Source organism: Silurus aristotelis, assembly GCF_946808225.1.
Source record: "Silurus aristotelis genome assembly, chromosome: 21".
Classification (NCBI taxonomy): Eukaryota; Metazoa; Chordata; class Actinopteri; order Siluriformes; family Siluridae; genus Silurus; species Silurus aristotelis.
The window spans coordinates 19316050-19339793 of record NC_139594.1 but is presented as its reverse complement, the minus strand read 5'-3'; the positions used below and the strand labels follow the sequence as shown (position 1 = coordinate 19339793).

The window sequence follows — 23744 nt, the reverse complement described above, 5'->3', positions numbered from 1 at the left end:
AAAATGGAGTACAGGCGACTTGAGGGCTTCGCCTGGTCACTTTTTAACCTCTTGTTTCACTAAAGGAATCTTTGTATCTGAGGAAGTGACACTGCTAATGAGGAGATCCAAGCAAATGGACAGGAAGAGAATTTTACAGAATAAAACAGGAGTTTATTCGGACCTCCATGACCTTAATTTTTTATGGGTTGAAAGACAACTCATTTCCATAAACATGGTTTTGAAAAGCTCACAAGAACATAATTAATGAATAAACAAGCTAAAAGTTATAGATACAAGAAACAAATATTTCAGGAGCAGAGACTGCAGCTTTAAACAGAAAACCATAGACATTCCATTCCATTCTAATACAGTTCAGTTCAGTTCAGTTCAATTCCAATACAATTCAGTTCAATTCCATTCCAATACAATTTCATTCTATTCTATTCCAATTCCATTTAATTTCATTACAATTCAGTTCAATTCCATTCAATTTCAAAACAATAAAGTACAGTACAGTTCAATTCCATGTCATTCCAATTCCATTCTATTCCTATTCCAATTCCATTCCAATTCCATTCTATTCCTATTCCAATTCCATTCCAATTCCATTTCAGTTCAATTCCTTTCCAATTGTGTGATCACAAGAGCACAGTTAAAACATTCATGTATATCTTCTATTTCCCCATAGGCTGATACAACATCTAATACGGATGCCAGATGAAGAGGAGGCTTAAGTAATGGGTCTTATGAACTGCAGTATCATAAGTTTAACATAGCAGAATTTGTATTTAGTTCGGTTTATAGAAAGGTTTATCCCACTTCTCTTAAACTGATTACAATTTCATTCGTTTAGGCCATTTTTTTACCGACTGAGGTGTTGGTGTTTATATGCAGCAATTCTATTCGGATTGGACTTTTAAACCGCCTTCAATGCTTTATGGGAACAAATAGATAATAAATAGATTACAAATATAAATTTTGAATAATGTATTAATTATTTTTTTTATAATTAATAAATAAATAAATAAATAAATAAATAAATAAATGAATGAATAAATAAATAAATTAATTAATCCAGCCCTAGAAGTTAATTCCTTAATTTACTTGATCCAGTGGTGAGAGAAAAAAAAGTCCCTCATATGAACCAGAATTTTAAAAAAGGAAACCCATCCTAAGATTAGGTGTCTATTGTAGACTATTTATTTATGGCTAGGTGACTGTCTGTAGCAATTATAGTCCATCGTATTAAACTGTTTATATTAATTACAGTTCAAATCTATCTTCATGGTTTTTGACTGGAACCCTGCACAATAATTTTTTCACATTCTGTAACTTCCTGTTTTTCACCCAGCCTTCTCCTTGACCCAGCACTGCACATCCAGCTGCACTCACTGCAGAACCGAGCAAATAAATGAGTGCTTATCAATAACCCACATTATGTTTATTGATGCCTGTCTAATTCAATTTCACCAGGATTTCATTACACGCCGTCTGAAGTGCCCTCTAGGGGAACAGATATAACAAGGAAATGATAGATTGCTGTGGCTGTTACAGTTACAGTTAACCTGCCAGTCATCATCTCCTCCGCAATGTATGCTGTGGCATGAAAATCAATAAAGCCTAAGGATTACACACACGCCTGCATGCAAAAACCTCTGATGACCAACTAAAATGATGAGAGAACCAACAGATGTACAGTGAGTGAGTCACATGGATCCAATCCCTTTTATATGAATATATTTACTTATATGAGTATTTGCATATTTTGCATGTGTGTGGATCATGTGTGTGGATCTTGTGTGTGGATCTTGTGTGTGGATCTTGTGTGTGGATCTTGTGTGTGGATCTTGTGTGTGGATCTTGTGTGTGGATCTTGTGTGTGGATCATGTGTGTGGATCATGTGTGTGGATCATGTGTGTGGATCATGTGTGTGGATCTTGTGTGTGGATCATGTGCGGTGACTGCTAGAGCACACCAAGGAACAAAGTCTGAAGAATCTCTGAGTGCTACAGATATCACTTAATTATTAAAGAAAGGAACAAACAACACAACAAAACCTGGGCCTGTCTTTTATATCGCTTCAGTTGATGTTTTGAAAAGTTCCTTCTTCATGTCCATTTTCATCATTTACACAAAAACTAATAAACCTAATAAACCTAAAGGTTTGTATATTTTCTGTTTCCTTTTTATTCATATTCAAAACGGAAGCAAGTGAAACAAAAAAAAAAAGCAGAGTAGCAGGAAGTAGCAGTCAGTGCAGTGAAAATAAAACTGCTTACACATTTAATTTGTAGTGCTCAATAAACAGCTTCATTTGTAAGCTTCAGATACCATTACAATATACTTCAAATATTAAGGAATCTGTTAATGAAAACAGTATTTCAGATATCTGACCTTGCTATGACCTTGACCCTGCTCGGATTAAATCTAAAATCCTATCAGAGCATCTGTTGATTACAATAATAAATCCAGTATCAATTAATCATTCAAATATTAAATGTTTTCTTGAGATATCATGCTAAGGGGAATCTCAGATGGACAGATGTGTAGTAGACAATGTACATTTACATTTATATTAATGGGATTTGTCAGATGCCTTATCCAGAGAAACTTTCTCTCTCTCTCTCTCTCTCTCTCTCTCTCTCTCTCTCTCTCTCTCTCTCCCCCCCCCCCCCCGGACTGTAATTAATATCACCAGTCTACTAAAGTGTGCTCAGGACCACATGAAATGAAAGCTCTGCATGAAAGCTCTGCATTTAAGCACATATTATTGCACACCTCAACAATGGAACTGCAATAAATAGACATTCGGTGCCACCCATATGAGAATGAGGTACCCTCTTGAGTCTGGTTCTTCTCAAGGTTTCTACCTCATACTATCACAGGTAGTTTTACTTTGCCACAGTCACCACTGGCTTACTCATTGGGGATAAACGTACAGTTATAAGAAACAAACATATAGGCGCTAAACTTACACCTTTGTTTATACAACCGTCTAACCGCTTTATCGGTGTAAAGCTGCTTTGAGAAAATGTCCACTGTAAAAAAGTGCTCAATGAATCAAAAATTAATTGAATTGTATTTCAATTTTTTTTTTTTGTTTTTTTTTTTACAAATATGACTGTGGCTTTCTAATAATTAATGTTGAACTTTAATCAGAAATAAAGTTGGACTCAATGGAAATGCAACTGTGGAATTTTTTTTCAGACCTGTTGGGGACTCACCTGAGCATAGGACTGTATAATATGGCTCTGGATCTCGTCCATGGTGTCCATCCCATATGACACGGTCCCGAGATGCAGTCGCTTAAACACCATCTCATTCTGAGTGAGAGTGCCTGAGCAGAGCCAAAACAGCATAATGAAGCGGGTATTAGCTCTGTGTGTACAGGCAGCCGAATCATTCATCTGAAAAATACAATCTGAAAAACCTTATCATACACTTATAGAAACAAAGTACTGGGATACCTGACTTTTTTCATATTTTACCCAAACTGTTAACACAAAGCTGAAACCATACTAGTGTATCAGACGTCTTCAGATTCAGCATGAAATCCTTCCTTCACTTGAACTCAGAAACCCAAACATGTTCCAGCATAACACTGCCCCTGTGCACAAAGCCAGCTGAAGATAAGACTAAGTGGCCTACTATAGAGCCCTGACCTCAATCCCATTGGGATGAATGTAAACACTGACTGCACCCCAGGCCTCCTCACCTCACCTACATCAGTACCTGACTTTATTAACTCCCTTCTGGCTGGATGAGCACAAATCTCAACAAAATCTTGTGGAACATCTTCCTGGAAGACTTGTTATAACAGCAAATAGGGACAATGTGGAATGAGATGTTTAGTAAAAGCATAAAAACCACAAACTTTCGTCAATATACTTTAACTTCAACAATGATGGAACTGTAATGTACGGACACATTTGGTGTCACCCAGATGAGAATGAGGTTCCCTTTTGAGTCTGGTTCCTCTCAAGGTTCCTTCTGTGGGAGTTTTTCCTTTGCTGCTGCCACCACTTGCTCAATCATTAGGAATAAAATTATAGAGACTAATTCATAAAGCTAAAAGACATATTTCTGATTTGTTTTTTTAGGTGAAGTGGACAATGTTCACTGCTTTATACAAATAAAATAGTGCTGTGGTATTATAAAATCAAAAATCTAACTACAGCCTCTGCTCATCAACTCTTTTACTCAGATGTTGTTACCTGTCTTGTCAGTGAGCAGGTAGACGAGGCGACCTAGCTCTTCAGGGATAGTGCTGGTTCTCACCACAGTGCCAGGGATATTCTCATCCTTCATTATCAGCCATCCGTACGCCGTCTTTCCCATGTCCAGATTCACCCTCAGACTAAACAGGTACACATATACACACCGGGGTTGCTAAGAGACGAACACGGTGTTCCATGGGAGGCAAGGAGACACATTTGGAAAACCAGAAATGTCATTTAGAACTGTAATGGTGCAGGAAAAAATAACTGGGCTAAATATTACCAAGCTAAATATTACCAGAGTCCATGTGAGAGAAAACTGAATTCTCATTGTACCAAGAAGCAGCTTGATGAACATTGTGAGAAAAAAAAAAAAATCAGTTACACAGTCTGAAAGTATAAAGCCACATTAGTGTTATCCGTCTCTGAAAACTGGAAATAAACAAGTTTAGGAAAATATATTTATCAAATAAAAATCTAACATTCTGCACTGTTTCTAGGTGTAAACATGCACACAAATGCATTACACTGACCGTGTTTTCCTCATGTCTAATCTTTTCTACTCTGATCGGTCCACAGTCTAGATTTGATGAAAAACAGATCATACTGTTTTGCACAATCTGTGCGAGCTCGAGTGGCAAAAAGGGAACAATTGAAAATAAAACGTGTATGCATGTAAATATTTCATATTTCATCAGTCTCTACTTTTCCATCATTTGTCATTAAAACGGCTGCATTACATTTGAATACATTTGACATAAGAATGCAAAATAAAAGCATTTCCACTCGTGGTCTCAGACTAGTGCTTAAAAATAGAGATTGCATGTTCTGGTCCTGCGTTGACTGTTATACTGTACTGATGTTATAAAGCAGGGATACCTGATGGGGATGATGTAGGAGAAGAGAACTACGAAGCGGAACAGGTTACGGAACCAGGGCCCGATAAAACCTTGCAGAGCCACCATGACGATAGAAAGAACCAGCTGGGCCAAGAACAAGGCCTTAGTCAGACGATTTAACTCCAGGTCTAACAGGCCCACCTGAGCAAGAGGAGACACAGAGATAAGGAGCTTATAAGTTTGTTTGTTTGGTTATTTGTCTGACTGTGTAGAGCTCAATGGCTCATGAAAAAGGAATGGGAGGCAGCCACAAGGTAATCAAGGTTTCTTATATTTCTTGTGTAAGTCTCTCTATCTCTAACACACACTTCTTTTTATGCTCTGTGCCACTCACTGTAACAGAAAACAACATCCATCCATCCATCCATCCTTCCATCCATCCGCTTTTATAACTGTATCTGAAGTTAATTTGTTCTGTGTCTTTTCTGGGGGATGGAATTAAAATGTCCCTGTTTTGAGCACCAGAATGCTGAATTAGAAAATAATGAAATAATGAATTAAAACGTGATTAGTGGCATATTGTGTTGTGGCATGAACCTGAAGCAGTGTTACTGTTCCTACCCAGAAGGTGATTATGTTTCTACACCAGCACATCCAAATTTCGTTGCATACCACAGCGGTCGTGTGGCGGATAAATACAACAAAATAAAATGATACGAGCATAAAAACTGGTATTTTCTAAATATAATAATAAAAAACGTGAATCCACTGTGTTGTTTTTTGTTCATTTTGCTCGCTTGGGGGTTTGAATTTAGTGGTAATGTATTATGTGTTAGCGGCCGGAGCCCCTTTAAGAAGGTAGTGGATGGAAGTAAGACATGTGACAGAGACATCAAGACATGCATCAAGAGTGAGTCATAGACAGATGTGGCGGAAACAATCCAGGAATTTCCCAAAATAAAACAACGTTCAGATTTAGGTAATAAATGAAATGAAAATAATGTAAGTTCTGTATTCTTTCTGTGAGGCCCAGTACCAATTGACCCACGGACCGGTGCCCGGTGGTTGGGGACCACTGACATACCAGTAATTTTTATGTTACTATTTTGCCAATGATGATGATATATTTTTCTTGATTAAAAAGAAGAAATAGCATGCTTTGTATATGTTGGAGTTTATATGTATAAGAGATCCTTTTATCTCACAAAAGCACTTGTGTACTTTTTCTGCTTAGCACTATGCATAGTACATGCCATTGACATTTTATTATTAAAAATACATTTTCTTTTCAACACAATTAAAAATCACAAAATGTGTAATAAAAACTCTTGGGCAGCAATACATTCCACTGCAGTTTATCCCATAGATAGATAGACAGACAGATAGACAGATATTGAGCAGAACTGCATGATAAATACTGGCAGTGAATTACTAAATCTGGGCAACCGGTGGGCCATTATGGCCCTTACAAATTCAAGAGAGACCCAAACCTGTTCCAGCATGACAATACCCCTGTGCAAAAAAAAAAGCTCCATGAGGATCTGCTTTCTATGGGTTGGAGTGGAAGATCTCCAGCTTGGGATGAATGTGAACGCTGACTGCACCCCAGGCCTCCTCACCTCACCTACATCAGTACCTGACTTTACTAACACATGTGCAGCTGGAGACTACATCAAATTTGCCTCATCCAAAAAAAAAGAAAAGAAAAAACACTTCATGACTCAGCACTCACACACCTGATAAAATCATCTGCAAACGTGTCCCTTTAAATTAAAAACTTTTTGAGATTCCAAACATTTGTCAATAATTAATGTAATAAAAATAATAATGAGGGTCTACAATCCACTGAAAGATACAATTCATAACTCAAAATTGTTTATATCTTATAACCTGGCAAGACACCAGAATTTCTTATGCACTCTGTGTGTGTGTGTGTGTGTGTGTGTGTGTGTGTGTGTGTGTGTGTGTGTGTGTGTGTGTGTGTGTGTGTGTGTGTGTGTGTGTGTGTGTGTGTGTGTGTAGGCACAGATGAGTGGCGCTTCTGCATAAACCTCCCTCTTGTTGCTACTCCTTAATGAAAACACTGGAGTGAAAAATAGGAAAAGGAAAAGTGGAATTCTCCCATTCAGGAATGGCCTTTTGACAAAAGAGCTTTCCTTTTCCTTTTCATTTTCAAGTGTGCCCCTCAGCCAATGGAATATGTGGGAAAATTATGTCAAAAAAGAAGTCTTCCTCCTTTTTCTTTTCTCCTAAGACCTGCAGCAGAGCCTCCCCAACACTGAGCTCTTTCATCTACAAACGCTAACAAAACAGCAACACATAACTCGACCCTCATTGGAAAAAAGACTGCTTGAAAAGGGGGGGGGGGGGGGGGTGTAAAGAAAAGAACAAGAAAGAAAAAAAGCCAGCAAATTTCTTTACTCGTCATGTCCCGATCCCCAGAGAACTAGAGAAACTGGGTGTGCAGTGTCTGATCTATCAGCTGTGCTTTAACACCCTCTGCTGCTCCCAGCCGCCCTGCTGCCTCACTTCATGCTTCATGCTTGAGCTAGTGTGCAAAATTGGGGTTTGGGTGGGTTAAAATGAAGAAAAATTTACACAGAAGACATCATTCCCAGCTGAAAGCGAGGAATCTGCTTTTATAAAGGAGAAACAGTACGGAGCTACTTTTTTTTCCTTTCTTTCTTTTGCGAGGCTGGAATCGGGATCGGATGAAGTCATTATTCATTCAACCCGAGAGGAAAAAGAGCCTCAATTACCTTGCGCTAAAGATGCTATCAATGAATACGGAGTGCATATTTTACTCCTTTATCCCAGGCCCATTTCAAGTGAAAGGAGCAGCTCAACCTACCTTCGCCGTCCTGTGTTTCGTGTGCGAAATCCGATGATGACTTTGTACACTAACGCATGAATATTTATGACCTGAAATGCATCAACTATACTGAGCCTGAGATTCAACAATATGGCATTGTACCAGCAAACCTGTGCACGTTTACCCAGTACAATATGATAATGCAGGGCTACTTCATGGCAAAATACTCTGAGAATACATGCTTTTTAAAGATGTTGTAAAGCAGCTTCTGGATGTTGATTTCGGTCTTTAAAGGGCAGAGTAAAGAGCAACAAGCTTGAGATGTGATATGGAAATCAGTTAAGTGTAACCAGAGTTAAATGTGAACACATCCTCAATTACACCAGATCATCACTCAATCACTACAGTATACAGGTATTGAAGAGAAATACTCGATACCAAGGGTAGGAAGTGGTATCTCAGTAATTAACTCGTTGGACTTCTGATCTGAAGGTTGTGAGTTAAAATCCCTTGAGCAAGGCCCTTAATCCTCAACTGCTCGGATGTACAAATGAGATAAATCTAAGTCATTCTGGATAAGAAGGTCTGTCAAATGCCATAAATGTGAAGTGTGTCTACAGGATGCTCAGTATGAGCAAAATGGGAAGTTGAAGTCTTTATGATTACAGCAGCAGCTCTTAGGTTAAAGTCTTGTAAGATTATCTACTCATGCATTAATAACATTTAAGTTTTGCTTCCGATTTGCTACAGGAACATAGAAGACAGAAGGGTCCTGCAGTGTTTTATTTATTTGTCCTAATGAATAAAGGAGAAAGCGATATGCTGGTGAGGAAACTACTGTTTATAGCTGCTATAATAGAAAGTGATTGTTTTTCACAAATTTATGTTCATTAACATTAGAAAGTTCTTTAATAACAGAACTTGTGTTTATTTAATAAATCAATACTGTCAGCTTTGCCAAACTGGCACAAGTCTGGTACAGGAGAGAAAAAAACATGCTGTTACAGGCAAATTTCCTTCCACAGTCGCCGCCAGCTCACTCATCAGGGACAAACTTATAAAGAACATCTTATTCATTCTTTATCACCACATTATCTGTGGAAAGCTGCTTTGAGACAATGTTCATTATTAAAAGTGCTATACAAATAAAAATGAATTGAATTACATTTTCAGATCTCTCCAGAGATGTTCAATCAGGTTTAAGTCTGGACTCTGGTTGAACCACTCGAGGACATTCACAGAGTCGAACCGTAGCCACTCTTTTGTTATCTTGGCTGTGTTCTTATGCATCCTTTTGGAAGATGAACTGTCACCCCAGTCTGAGGTCCAGAACGCTCTAAAGCAGGTTTTCATCAAGGACGTATCTGTGCATTGCTGCATTCATCTTTCCCTTAATCCTGGCAAGTCTCCCAGTTCCTGCTGCTGAAAAACATTCCCACAGCATGATTCTGCCACCACCAGGCTTCACTGTAAAGATGATATTGAGCGGTGCCTGGTTTACTTCAGATATGATGCTTGGCATTCAGCAATCTTTGTTTCTTATAGTCTGAGAGTCCTTCAGATGCCTTTTGGAAAACTCAAGGTGGGCTGTCATGTGCCTTTTAATGAGGAGTGGCTTTTGTCTGGCCACTCTACTATAAAGGCCTGACTGGCAGAGTGCTGCAAAGATGGTTGTTCTTGTGGAAGGTTTTCCTCTCCACAGAGAAACACTGGAGCTCTTTCAGAGTGACCATCTGGTTCTTTGGTCACCTCCCTGACTAAGGCTCTTCTCCCAATCACTTAGTTTGGCTGGGTGGTGTCCCTCTGGAAAGAGTCCAGGTGGTTCCAAACTTCTTCAATCGTCAATGCTGCAGACATGTTTCTGTCTCCTACCCCAGATCTGTGCCTCAATACAATCCTCTCTCTGAGGTCTACAGACAATTCCTTGGACTTCACGGTTGGGTTTGGTAATGGTGGGATCTCATATAGACAGGTGTGTGCCTCCATATCACGTCCAATCAAATGAATTTACCACAGGTGGACTCCAATCAAGTTATAAAAACATCTCAAGCAAGATCAGTGGAAACAGGATGCACCTGAGCTCAATTCTGAGTGTCGGAGAGGACTGGGAATTTTTTACTTTTTATTTTTTTATGAATTTGCACTTTTTAGCAGCATGTTTTCCAAACCCTGAACCCTTCTGTGCTCCTCAGCAGCAGGACATCAAGTGCTAATATCCAATCAGTCTGTTACAACAAAGGCATAATCTATCTTGAGCGCTGTCCTGTCACTCAAACTGCTGGCAGTGTGTTTTTCACAGAGAGCACACATTTACAGAAGCAACACACACACACACACACACACACACACACACACACACACACACACACACACACACACACACACACACACACACACACACACACACACACACGCTCGCAGTGTAAACCGATAGCTGACATGCTGTCAGCAACTTTGCGTGGTGGCTTTGTGTGAGCGGTGTCACAACAGATTATAAGTGGAGAACGCGTTCTCTGTGACTTTTGCCGCGTCGTATCGATTGTTGGCCGGTCGTCTCACACACACTATCGACAATCCTGACATCATCTCCTTCATGTATTGGATTCCACTCCGTCGGGGAGCTTACAGAAATCAGCGAGGCTCTCGGCCACATGCAGCATCAGCAACTTGGATAAAGTGTCTGCTTTCAAAACCAAACCAAACCAAACCCTCCCAGCAAGCAGCTCATGATGGAAACATGAACTCCATGAAGCTGCTACACTTGGGAGATGGAGTGTTTTTGACTTGTGGTGGTACTCAACAGCCCCACCATTATGGGCCATGCAGTCAATGAGCATCAGTCCAGGTGTGCTCAGAAATACACAGAGCGAAGATCTGAGTCTGTCCATTTGTACTTTCACATTTAAGAAATGTCATCAATCTAATCTGAGGTATAATTGCATAACAATATGTGGCAGTCTAATCTGAAGTAAAATCGGGTAAATTATACAATACAATCTAATCTGAGGTATAATACAGTAACCACAGATTGTTGTGTGATCCTCGGTGTAACCTGATAATCATTAATGACACTCTAATCTGAGCTTTAAGCAGGTAACCATAGTTAGCAATCTAATTTGAGATATAATCTGGTAGACATCAGTGTTGGACAGTAAGGAAGTAAATGTAATTCTTTACTGTACTCAAGTAGCTTTTTCAGGTATCTGTACCTAAGTGATGTACAGTCCAACCTCGGTACTCGTGGGGGTTACGTTCTTTGACCCCTCGCGAGTAACAAAAAATGGCGAGGTTTTGACTCTCCTTTTGATGTTTTCTTTTTCAAGGGGAACTGCACATGTACTGTAGTGTAAACGCAACAAAAAGTTTCATAAATTATTGTCATAAATGTTTAAATTAAATTAATAATACAATAATAAAATAGTACATTTATTAGTACAAACTCTGTCAGACTATCAGATTTATTGCGAGTTACACTTAGACCGGTTCCAAATGAAAAGTCATGAACCACTGTATTTCCATTTAGGGAGACTTTAACTTTACTGAATTTTAAAGTTAAATATGTTATTTTTTACTCAACTACATATAGCGAAATCAGTCGTTCCTTTTTATTTATGAGCGGATAAAAATTAACAGCGTCAGTTCACCAGCAAGCAGAACATTTAGAGAGGAATACATGACCAAACCCAAACCGTGAGTTTTGTGCTCATGATAATTGTAATAAAAATCAATCAGTGTTTGAGTAAATAATATCATTCTATTAATAAATCATAAAAAAAAAAACACACACCCACCTTGTTTTTTGACTGGGATGTGTTCAATACGCTCCTCATCTCCTTCCCAGTGTAAATAACAACTCCTATTACAGTACCTGAGAAAGGAAAACACAGGAACATAGTCAAAACTCAATAGATTTTGGTCAACACGTGTTCAGCAGAGATGCTAATGCCTTCTACAGACTGTGTGATTCCAGTAATCTATATCAGTACAAATCACACTGTGTGACATGGAGCTAATAAAATTGGGTACGATGTGTATGTAGACTGTACGATGAGGACACCTGCTGAATCATACGACTCACATGCAGAAAAATACAACCTCATCAGCAGGCGCTATTAGCATAGAACATACTGAACACATAGAACATATATAAGCATTAGCAGGTATTAGTGGTAATATAGCAAGCTGCATCCTGTATTGGGAATCAAGGTTTTATTGTGAACTGAAAAAAAGAAAAAGAAAGGGTTAAAGGAGGAGAAAATGGACCAGGCCATGGCTAAGGAAAAGAGGCCAACTTGGAATGACAGTTTTGCAAAAGGGAGCTTGAGAGGAGTATATATATATATATATATATATATGAATAAATAAGGCTGCACATATACAGTCAAACTAGTTTTAGATTTTCTTTCCTATTCCCTATCGCTACTCTGACATTGAATTAGTGCTCTTTGGGAGCAAGACTGTGAGAAGTGACTCCAGTGACACAGTACCACACAGGGCCACTGCTCAGGAGTCACATTGGTCCTCTTTTGCCTGGAACAGTCATTGGTTTCGGCAGAATCCAGAAACAAATTACTTAACTTCTTTAAGTTCAGTGCATTTGCATAGGTTCATTTTCAACTACATATTTATAATACAATAATCTCACAAATGTGAGTGCACCCCATACATTTCAGCAACCATTTTAGAATAACGTTCTCTAGCGACAATACTATAGAAATATAACATATATATTTTACAGTAGTCAATGGGAACTTTGAGTTATTTTTCGAGGACAGTACAGTCAATATTGTCTAAATAACTAACAACAAAAGTGAGTACATCCTCAGTGAACATGTCAAAACTGTGTCCAAAGTGTGAATATTGTGTGTGAGCGCCATCCGTATCAAGAACTTTTGTTGCTGGGATCCTCTTCCACTCCACCATAATGACATCACGGAGCTGCTGGATGTTAGACACATGGCGCTTCTCCACCTTCTGCTTCAGGATCCCCAACGGGTGCTCAATAGGGTTCAGGCAAGACACAATTTCTTTGTTCCTTTTCACCAGGGTGTTACCACACATGCTGGGCTTGTCTTAAGCAAACAGCTGACAGGCTTTCTTGTGAGCAGCTTTAGAAGAGGCTCCTTCTGGGGAGACGGCCTGCAAACGGGCATGTTGCAGTGTGTGGTGTCTGGTCTGAGTACTGACATGCAGACCTTCCACTTCTGCAGCCTCTGAAGCAATGCTGCAGCACTCATGTGTCTGTTTTGTGAAGCAGCTTCTGCACCTGACGCACAGCACAAGTACTCGACTTCTCTAATGGACCCTTGTGAGGTCTGTTTCGAGTGGAACCCATCTTGGAAAATCTCTGTATGAACCCGATCACTGTACTGTAACTCAGTTTCATGGTGTTACTGATCTTCTTACAGACTCAGCATCTTTGTGTAGAACAACAATTCTAATTCTTAAATAGAAAACCTCTTTACCATGAGGTTCATGTTGAACATCCAGTGGTCAGTATGAAAGAATTGGACTCAAAGCACCCCATTATAACTGCTGTAATACAAAATACACACATTTGTATGGTCCTGACAAGCAGACAAAAACATGAACATGATAAATAGGACATGTGGCTTTACACGTTTACACCACATACAGCTGTTATCACTGAGAGTGTACTCATATTTGTTGGCACTTAATAAAGGCTGTATGTTTTACTGCCGAGTTATTTTTGCGCTCACTTTTGTGAGATACTGTATATATGTTTAAATGTTCACTATCAGAAGCACTGAAGTACATTTACAACCTAAATTCTAATATTTGTTCCATGAAATTATATATATATATATATATATATATATATATATATATATATATATGGCTGCACTGCTTCCAGTACGTGTATGTGGATGTTAGATTTTTAAATCAGATTATGAGTCTGAGTAGGTTGTATTTTATTTAATTTGTATGTTTTTGACGTTATCAGGCAAATATTGATTCTGAACTGCTCCAGATGATGTAGGTGCACAGTTGTGGTTGTAGTGTAGAGGTTTGGAGTCTTAACTGGGTTTCTTGTTTTAATAAAAAAAAGGTATTCATCCTCCATATGTGAAATGTCTCTCTCTCTGTACTGCCACGTTTTTGTTATATTGCGTTTTTGTACAGTATTGATGGTTTCTATAATTGCAACGTGACAGTGGTGGTATTAAGAGGTGGATTAAGTCGGGTACGTCCCCACTGAAGGCCCAGGTACCAAATGCACAGCCCACCACTGCATTTCATCATAACTTGCACTGCACGTATAATGATCAGGTATAAAGTCCTATGAGGCCATGAGCCCTATAATCTTCTTCTTCTTCTTTCCTCTGCTTCCATTAGATGTCTCCACAGAGGATCATCCGTCTCCATACCCCTCTGTCCTCTACATCTGCCTCTTTCACACCAACTACCTGCAGGTCTTCCCTCACCACATCCATAAACCTCCTCCATGGTCTTTCTCTTTTCCTCCTTCCTGGTGGCTCCATCCTTAGCATTCTCCTACCAATAACTCCATGTCCCTCCTCTGCACATGTCCAAACCATCTGTGTGTGTGTGTGTGCATGTGTGTTGTTGACCATTATGAAGATTCTTCCATTTCTGTTATTTATTTAGAAATCGTTTATCCTGAGTGAAAGGATCATAATGACTACAGACATACTCTGGCCACAATACTAGCTAGAAATATCACAGAAAATGTATCCCCTGATGGTACACCAGTTTTTCCAAAACAAATCCAAGTGTACCTGGACAATAAACCTATTCAAAATACTACTAAGAAGAGAAGAAGAAGATGGAAGTGCTTGCTGGCAGTGGTAATGGTAAAATCAGATGAACAAAGAATAGTGGATTTTTGTATAATTCCGAAGTGGCAAGTAGCTTTTAGCAATTAAGTGTTTAACTGCATTGTGCTAATTGGAAACCCTTTAACATTTACAGGGTGCTTCTAATCACTCAAGTCCTGGTGGTGAAATGTAGTTCTTTTAATGGAGCAGAAGTGATGGGGATATCCTTTTCCATCTGCAGGGATCTTGTGTTGAGTCTGGATGACGTCAGTCGTGTAAATTGGAAGATAGACTTTGATCAAGGACAGGCCAAGGGGCAGCAAAGAGCTACGGGAAACCTCAAACCTCAGGAGAACCAGGTGAAGATAAGCCACAAATCAATAAAAAGGTGATCGTTAACACAAGCAGGAGGCCTGTAGGGAAAGTTCTAGCTATAGTGCTCGATTAGGATCAGGTTCGGCTCTCTTGGCTTTTGTAGATGGCAGTGAAGGTGTAGTGGTGAGGCTGATCTGAGATCTGTGAAGTTTAGTATCAACACTAGCGAGAGTTGACACTCCAGTTCCCATTAACGGCTCATCAGGTTTCTTCACATTTAGGCCAAGTGAAAATCAGGATCGCCGCAGAAAATATGAAGGATGTCAACTAAACATTTAGGTGTGAAGTTTACAAAGCTCTAGGAGAAATCTGTTGAGAAACATGATCCCAATATATGTGCATTTCTAAAGAAAATCTAATACTACAATAGGTGAGGAGTGGGTTTGCTCACCAGATGCAACCACAGTACTTGCCCAAAGGGTGTTCTCAATGCCCAGGCTCTCATGGATGGGAGGGTCACAGTCTTCCTGCATAAACACATTAAGAGTTAGAGGTGTCATTAAAATCCTGGTAAGCAGAGGGTAAATAAAAACAGCTACATTTCATCACAAAAGCTAGTATATGTACACACGTATATACGTATAGTTTATATATATATATATATATATATATATACACACACATATACATATATACTATATTGCCAAAAGTATTGGGTCACCTGATCATAAGTATGGTATGTGATTTTTGAGCATTGGTTCAACATTTGCTCTTATAATTCCCTCCACTAGATTCCACTAGATTTTGGAGTGTGTTAATGGATATTTGTGGTATTATGAAAGTCAGGTACTGATGTACAGAATATGAGGAGGCCTGGGGTGCAGTCAGCGTTTCGATTCATCCCAAAGGTGTTCGGTAGGGATGAGATCAGAGCTCTATAGCAGGCCACTCAAAATCTTCCTCTCCAAAGCATGTAAATGAGATCTTCAAGGAGCTCACTTTGTGCACAGGGGCATCACTATGGTGGAACAGGTTTGGGATGTCATTTATAATCGAGTGCCTCCAGATTTGTGGTAACACTTTGAAGAAGAACCACATATAGCAGGAAAGGTCAGGTGACCCAATACTTTTGCCAATATAGTGTATATAATTGTAGTAAACAGTATGACTACATACATTTTAATACAATGAATATACAAATAAATGAATAAATAAATATTGGTGACACCAGAACAAGTCAATCAAACCATACACCATGTCTGTCACTAGGGTTATTATTAGTTTCCAGGTTTAAGGAGAGAACATCAGCTGTGAGGTCAGGAACTGCTTGCTGGCAGTAGCAATCAAAAAATAATAGTAGTCCTTTAAAATACTAGTCATTTTTGTTATAATCCTTTAACAAATCTTTTGTCTTTTCCTAGTGGTTAATATCGAGTTTAAGACAAGAACTCGTTGCTGATTTGGTGGGAAATTTCTTTTAATGACTATTTTTGGTATGCTACGGGCTCACAGCTAAAAGCTGTCATAATCTCATAATCACATCCCTCACAAATGAACACTTCCAAAAGCATAATTGAGAGCCTGAACAAACCTGCATGGACACGCTGCATTTTTTAAACATTCTGTATAAAGAATTGCAAAACTATTAACTGTCTAAAAATATATATACAATGACCTGTAATTTTATCACACAGCATTTAAAAACTGTAATCGAGTCGGTAGATGTAGATCTCGCTCTCTGTGAATCTTTTTTACATGTATTATACCCAGTGTGGAAATTTAGCAGATGGCTAAAGGGCACAGCCAGGAGTTTAGTGACACCTATGATACACACACACACACACACACACACACACACACACACACACACACACACACACACACACACACACACACACACACACACACACACACACACACACACACACACACACACACACAGCTCTTAAATGCAGGTATATGATATGATGACAAAGCATCTGGGCTCGATCTGGTTACAGATCAAATGACTTTTCTGATATTATAACTATGACAGGTCAGCAGAGACATGCTGTTTATGTGTAAAAGCAAGCTGGGGGGTGAACCTGCACCAGCGAAGGTCATTCTTACAGATGAATGCTGACATTCTAAGCGACAGAAAGACAATAAATCAGTGTCAGCTCAGCCATTCACTATTGCTGTACATGTCTAAACACTGTGAGTGTTTCACGTTCTGATCCTGGATCAGCCGTTTCGGATACGTGTGGGGTTTAGGAGGGTGAGTCAGCGCAGGAAGTGATCTCCATCCTCTGCCTGCTGTGTGGCCAAGAGTGAAGACTGTACACAAAGACAGGCTTTGTATAAGGGCTCCCTCTCCTTTTTTCCCTAGTCTTTCTCTGCACTAATCTGATGTTAATAAGGAGCTCGGCACAGCCTGTGGACAACGGCGGAGCCCACAACACACTGACTGTGATGTGATGTCACTGCCAGCACAGGGGACCAGCTTCTTTGCATTTCTGTATTAAGAAATGCTCTAGAATAAAAACATTGTGTGTGCATCTGTGTGGACATCATTTCCTTACCCTAGTAAAATTTCCTTCGAAACTGTGTATGTCCAGCTGAGGCTTCTGAGCGTAGACATATGCACTGATGGAGAACAAATCCTGAAAAAAGAAGAAAATTAAACATAAAAGATAATGAGCTACATCCAGGACTTTTTCAGCAGGATATAAACACATACACATATATATATATATATATATACACACACACACATTATATTATCTTACATATATTTATATAGCTATAATTTCTTGTGTCTACACACAGATTAGGAATAACATTATAACATTATAATATTATAACATTATGAGCAGTGAAGTGAATAACACTGATCATCTCTTCATTGTTAGGAGTGACGACAATGGACAGGATTAGAAATTAGTTTATTAGAGAGACAGTGCATGTAGGACGTTTTGGAGACAAGGTGAGGGAGGTGAGATTGAGATGGTTTGGACATGTGCAGAGGAGGGACATGGGGTATATCGGTAGGAGAATGCTGAGGATGGAGCCACCAGGAAGGAGGAAAAGAGGAAGACCAAGGAGGAGGTTTATGGATGTGGTGAGGGAAGACATGCAGGTGTGAAAGAGGCAGATGTAGAGGACAGAGGGGTATGGAGACGGATGATCCGCTGTGGAGACCCCTAATGGAAGAAGCCGAAAGAAGAAAAAGAAAAAAAAGAAGAAGAAGAAGAGACTCTCTTCATCATGGCACCTGTTAGTGAGTGGATATATTTATTAGGCAGCATGGGAACATTTAGTCCTCAAAGTTGATGTTAGAAGCAGGAAAAATGGATGAGTGAAAGGATTTGAGTGAGTTTAACAAATAGTGACGTTGACTGGGTCAGAACATCTCCAGAACTGCAGCTCTTGTAGGCTGTTCCTGGTCTGCAGTGTTCAGTATCAGTGTTCAGGGTCGCGGGCAGCTGAGGCTCTTAAGTAGATTTTTCTGGTATCATTTCTTCACTTCACTATTTATTTCACATACTACATTTTTCACACAAATATCTGTACTTTCTACTTCTTACATTTTCAAAAACAGACTCGTTACTTCAGTTTTAATCTATTTGTTGAAATGTCAATATTTGTTCTTCTCATTGTGTGAATTTTTCAGCCCATCAACCTGTTTCCTGTTTCCCAATCTTCCACTGGTGTATCATTTCCTGTTTCTCACACACCACAGACGTAGACTAGTTTCTGACGACTCACAATTAGAAGGCAGAAGGCAGTAAGAAGTCTGGGGTTAACGTGGATGAGACAGAGGGAGTCAGTGATGTAAACATGACTGAGAACAGACACATTCCTGATCACCTGATCATCATCATAATCATTTCTCTGCTTGTGTTCTATATGGTGGATCTTCAGCCTGGATACATTCATTAAGGAACAACATTTTAAATTCTTGTGTATTAATATGATGTGAGGTTCAGTTACCAGCGTGACACTAAAACAGGTAGTAATAATCACTACTTTTTACTTAAGAACATGTCAGAGCCCAAACTTCTTTACTTTAACTTGAGTTTTTTAGCATCTTTTGAAGATTTCTTACAAAAAATGAACTAAAAAAAACAGTTCAACAAAGATCTTTCAGTGAGAGGGGCAGCTCTGAGGGTGAAATGCTTTATACACATATTTCAGCAGATCAGAGGAAAAATAAACAGGAATCTTAGAGTACAGCAGGTACGGGATCATGAGAACATCTGAGCACAAACTTCCTTGCCCAAGGGCACAAAAGCGGCAGCTTGGCCATCGGAACCTTCCGTAAGCCAAAGCCTTTCAAAAGCCACTGAACAACCATGTCCCCCACTAGGGGGAAACCAGAAACACCCTGTCTTTTTCCAATCAACAACAAGACTATACCTGCTACAGCCTCAGACTCCTGTTCTTTATAGATACGTGAAACCCAACGTGGTCTTGACCCGTACCTGCATGCTGTTATAATTTGCACTGGCTGGATAACTGCATAAATCAACAAAAAGCTGTGCAGTTTACTCCTGGTTCACTATTTATAGTACTTCCAACATTAGTTTTCACTCTCCGTTGTTTGTAATGTTTTATTGATTTATAATCACACTCTTAGTGTCACTCAGATGAGGATGGTTCCTTTTTAAATCTGGTTTCCCTCAAGGTTTCTTCCTCAAACATCTAAGGAAGTTTTACCCCAGGCTTGCTCATTGGAGATAAATACGCATAATTCACGTATATTTAAATTTCTGTTCTATAATTCTTACATTCTGTAAAGCTGCTCTGAGACATTGTGAAAAGTGAATAACTGCTTGACAGACATTTTTTTTTTTTACACACCCTGTTACCGTAAACATTATGTTTAGGCTTTTATATTAACTTGGAAAGCAAAGACTGAATTAAAAATCAATGTAATGTGACATAATTTAGCCAATGATTTTAGGAAATATTGGGTCACATAATACAGGTTGAACAAAAGCTTTAAACAATTACTTATGTTATTCTGCAATAAAGTAGAAATTTAGAAATAAAGTTAAAAAGTAGGCAACTATGCCATTGACCGAATTGATCATTAATTAATTCTCTTTATAGCGATATATTTAAAAATAAATAAATATATATATATATATATATATATATATATATATATATATATATATTATGTTAGAGCATGGCTTTAAATAAATCTACAGATTAAAAGAAAAAACAATATAAAATGTGTTAGTCAGCCACCAATGCAGCTTCGATGGCATCATTTCTACAGACTGTACGGGCCTTAATTCTAAATATCTTTAATGTAGTAGTAAAAACTTAAGAACCAACTGTCCCTTATTAGTGAAAGAGAGAAAAAAGACAAGTCAAAAATTATTATTCACCATAATTCATCTTTTTTATAATCTTCATTAAAAACCCTGATCCAGGCATTTCTTCAAGTTTAAATGCAGAAAAACTTTACCAGCTTGAGAATATTAAAACTTCAAGGCCACAGGAAACCCTATCCAGCTGCTTGAAGTCCCTCAGCGCACCGCTCATTTAGTGGCTTGCTGAAATGTTAATTCTGTGATTGCAGTAAGAGGTTTGGAAAGACAAATACAAATCTGAACTGTTGGATGGGTGTGATCCCAGAGTTGGACAACACTAAAGAGATTCAGCCAGTGTGTTCGGCTCCGATTACCGGCTCATGTGTAACAAATGCTCCGACAGTCGAATCAGATTTACCACTATATCAAACACGAGCCTGGGATTGAGGAGAATATCTGATCTGACGGCCCTTTCTAGTCTCATTTTCTGAGAAAAAAAAAATGCAGCAGCTTTATCACTGTCCTTGATTTGACTGATCACTGTTTAGACTTGCGTTAATGCAGAAATTATCGCTGATTCCATTAGTGAATTTTGTGCTTTTGGTTAAACTTTACTTTTATTTAATTAGATAAAAAAAACCCTCTATAAAGTTTTTTTTTTTATGCATGTAGTGTGACTTTTCTTATTGTAAGAGACCTGGTGGCCAGGAAACCAGCACCATTAGGCACACTGACCTTTTCCGCAGCATTGTTTCATAAGTACTGTATATCTACCTAAACCTTGATGTTTACAAACTGCCTAGAAAGTGTGAGTACCTCATAAGCAAAAAAAAAAAAAAAAAAAACACACATTTGGAGAAAGAAATACAAGAATTATATTAGTTTAGGCTGCGTTATAGGGCCATTTCTATCATTCAGTTATACACTATACGGATAATAGTTTGTGGTCCAGACCATAAGATTCAAATGTGCTGTTTGAACATCCTATTCCATATTTTATCCCAGTTTACTCATATAATAATCACTTTTCTGGGAAGATGTTTCACTAGATTGTTGAGTGTGCTTGTGGAGTGGAGGACGGAACCCCATACCTCCCCACATTCTCACCTACTTTCACCTACTTTCTAACACACGTGTGTCTGAATGAGCACAAATTTCCACAAAATCTAATAGAACATCTAATTGAACACACCAGAAGTGTGGAGGTTTTTAGAAACTTGATGTGAAATCGAAACGAAAAAAAAAAAAAAAAAAACAACACACCAATATCAAGCTCAGATGTACAACTATAATCACATTATTGCCATAGTGTGTAGAACAATTTACTTGTTTATAAATTAGTTTATTTCTGTTGTTATTATTATTCAAATAATATACACATTATTTTATTATAAATATTTTTTTAATATTATAATCATTCATTTCATTTCATTTATATTTTTAATATTTATTTTTGTAATATTTAATTTAAAGCATTTGTATTAGTAGAGCACTTTTAACAATAGAAATTGTCTCAAAGCAGCTTTAAAGAGATAAAGTGCTTATAAATGAATGTACAAGTTTGTTCCTGGTAATTGTACGTTTATATCTAAATATCATTTATTGTAAGTATACAATTTAATGTTTCATATAATTCACTATATAATTAAACACTTTGCATTTATACTCAGTGATTCTTTTGTCGTTTCTCAAGTTCTTTTAGTACGATGAAATATAAATTCTGTAAATTTGTATATAAATATAAAACATTAGGTGTGTGATAGTTGGGTCCCCCACAATAGTGCCAGACATCCCCCTACCTCATACACTGTATACTGAAGCCACACTTACCCCCAGTGCAGGGAGCCTCTGAGAGCAGGCAACAGCGACCTTCAGTTTCCAGTCCGTTTCTCCGTCGAGCTGGTCGGTTCGGATAAAGCACGCTCCTGGGGAACATAAAGGTATCGACCGATTTAATCATTCTCGACTCGTTTTTCAGTTCGGAGCATCAGCACTACAGGGCACTACAGCGTCCGGACGAGAGAGAGAGAACACATCACCTAACTACCATTGTCAAGTGCTGCCGGAGCATTTCAATGAGTATTAGCGGTAGTGGTACATGGACATCGGAAACAAATTATTTAAGACTTTTTAAGGCCTAAAATTATTGGTTTTATTTGTAAGACTTTTTTGACTTTCTAAGACTCTATAAAAACTCTGTTTCAGTTTATACAGAGGGGTTTGTTGGAATTGATGTAAATATTAGAAACTCACACATTAAAGTGCACTGCAGCCACATTGGCATGTAGAAGATTGATAAGAAAAGGATGTAATCCATTTCATTACTACACCCTGATGCTATATGTATGTAGTTGTGATGTGCATTCAAGTCCCTTTTTATCCATTTATAGAATTTCAGAGTGTGACTGTAGTGAAAGGACATTAACTCTACACTGTTCTGTGAACTAATTCGGATGTGTTATAAAACTACAAATGAACTGAAATGTACATAAATACATATATATCATATGAATATCATTAAATCAGAGTAAATAAAGTTATTCTGTTATTTCACAATAATGCCCTGTGCCTTGTATGTGTGTGTGTGTGTGTGTGTGTGTGTGTGTGTGATATATATATATATAATATATAATTTTCAATAATGAGGACTTTTCAAAGATTGTTTCATAAAGAACATAAAGAACATACCAGACTTTTCTGAAGTTCTTAGGAAGATCATATCAGCTGGAACTCTCTGATTCTGTAAAATATGGTCAAAAAGGTCACAATATTTAGATATTGTATAGGTATAGTATTAGGAAACCTGACTTTTACAGACATATGACCACAATTGTACTGGATGTGTTTGTGTGCTAGTTACTGTAGGAAGACCTTAGGAGATAAGAACCTGTTCCAGCATGACAATGACTCTAGGCATAAAGCGAGCTCCATGAACATATCATTTCCATTGTTTGGAGTGGAAGTTCTCCTGCTATAGAGGTATACAACCTATTGAACACCTCTGGGATGAATGTGAACGCTGACTGCACACCAGGTCTCCTCATCTCAACTACAACACCTGACTTCACTAAGACCCATATGGCTGAATGAATCTCCACAAACACACTTCAAAATCTAGTGGAACATCTTCCAAAAAAAAAAAAAAAAGGGAAGGTTAACTGGTTAACAGCAGTTTTACTTTCCTCTCGCTCTTTGTTTTACTTTTTTGTTCTTAGTTTCTCTCTCAGCTTTTGCATTATTGTCTCTCACATACTAAATTCTATCACTCATGCTTTCTTTTCTCCTTCATTTCTTTTACCACTCCATTAATTTCAGCATTAGTGGTGTTTCTGCATTAGGATACATGAATGGCAGTGTGATGGTGCGATTCTGCTGTGAGTGATCTTACAGAAGCTGTTAGTGTTTATATGCAGCTCTCAGGCTATAGGTTTGAGATTGCAGCACGGTAACTTTACTCTCGCTATACCATCAACTC

General features: G+C 38.3%; 1 protein-coding gene across 7 annotated transcripts in view; it reads right to left on the bottom strand.

The window, feature by feature from the left end:
* atp9b (ATPase phospholipid transporting 9B) overlaps positions 1-23744 on the bottom strand; it is a 57493-nt gene that overhangs the window by 17162 nt on the left and 16587 nt on the right. For all 7 annotated transcript variants that reach the window (XR_014530560.1, XM_083523532.1, XM_083523533.1 and 4 more), the window contains exons 7-14: positions 22958-23009; positions 22100-22194; positions 17528-17608; positions 15418-15493; positions 11643-11719; positions 5080-5240; positions 4198-4340; positions 3208-3320 (exon numbers count right to left, since the gene is read on the bottom strand). Coding sequence is in view for 6 of the 7 variants with exons in the window: in XM_083523532.1 (XP_083379658.1) it covers positions 3208-3320; positions 4198-4340; positions 5080-5240; positions 11643-11719; positions 15418-15493; positions 17528-17608; positions 22100-22194; positions 22958-23009 (798 nt within the window). In the remaining variant the exon portion in view is untranslated. The remainder of the gene's footprint in view (positions 1-3207; positions 3321-4197; positions 4341-5079; positions 5241-11642; positions 11720-15417; positions 15494-17527; positions 17609-22099; positions 22195-22957; positions 23010-23744) is intronic.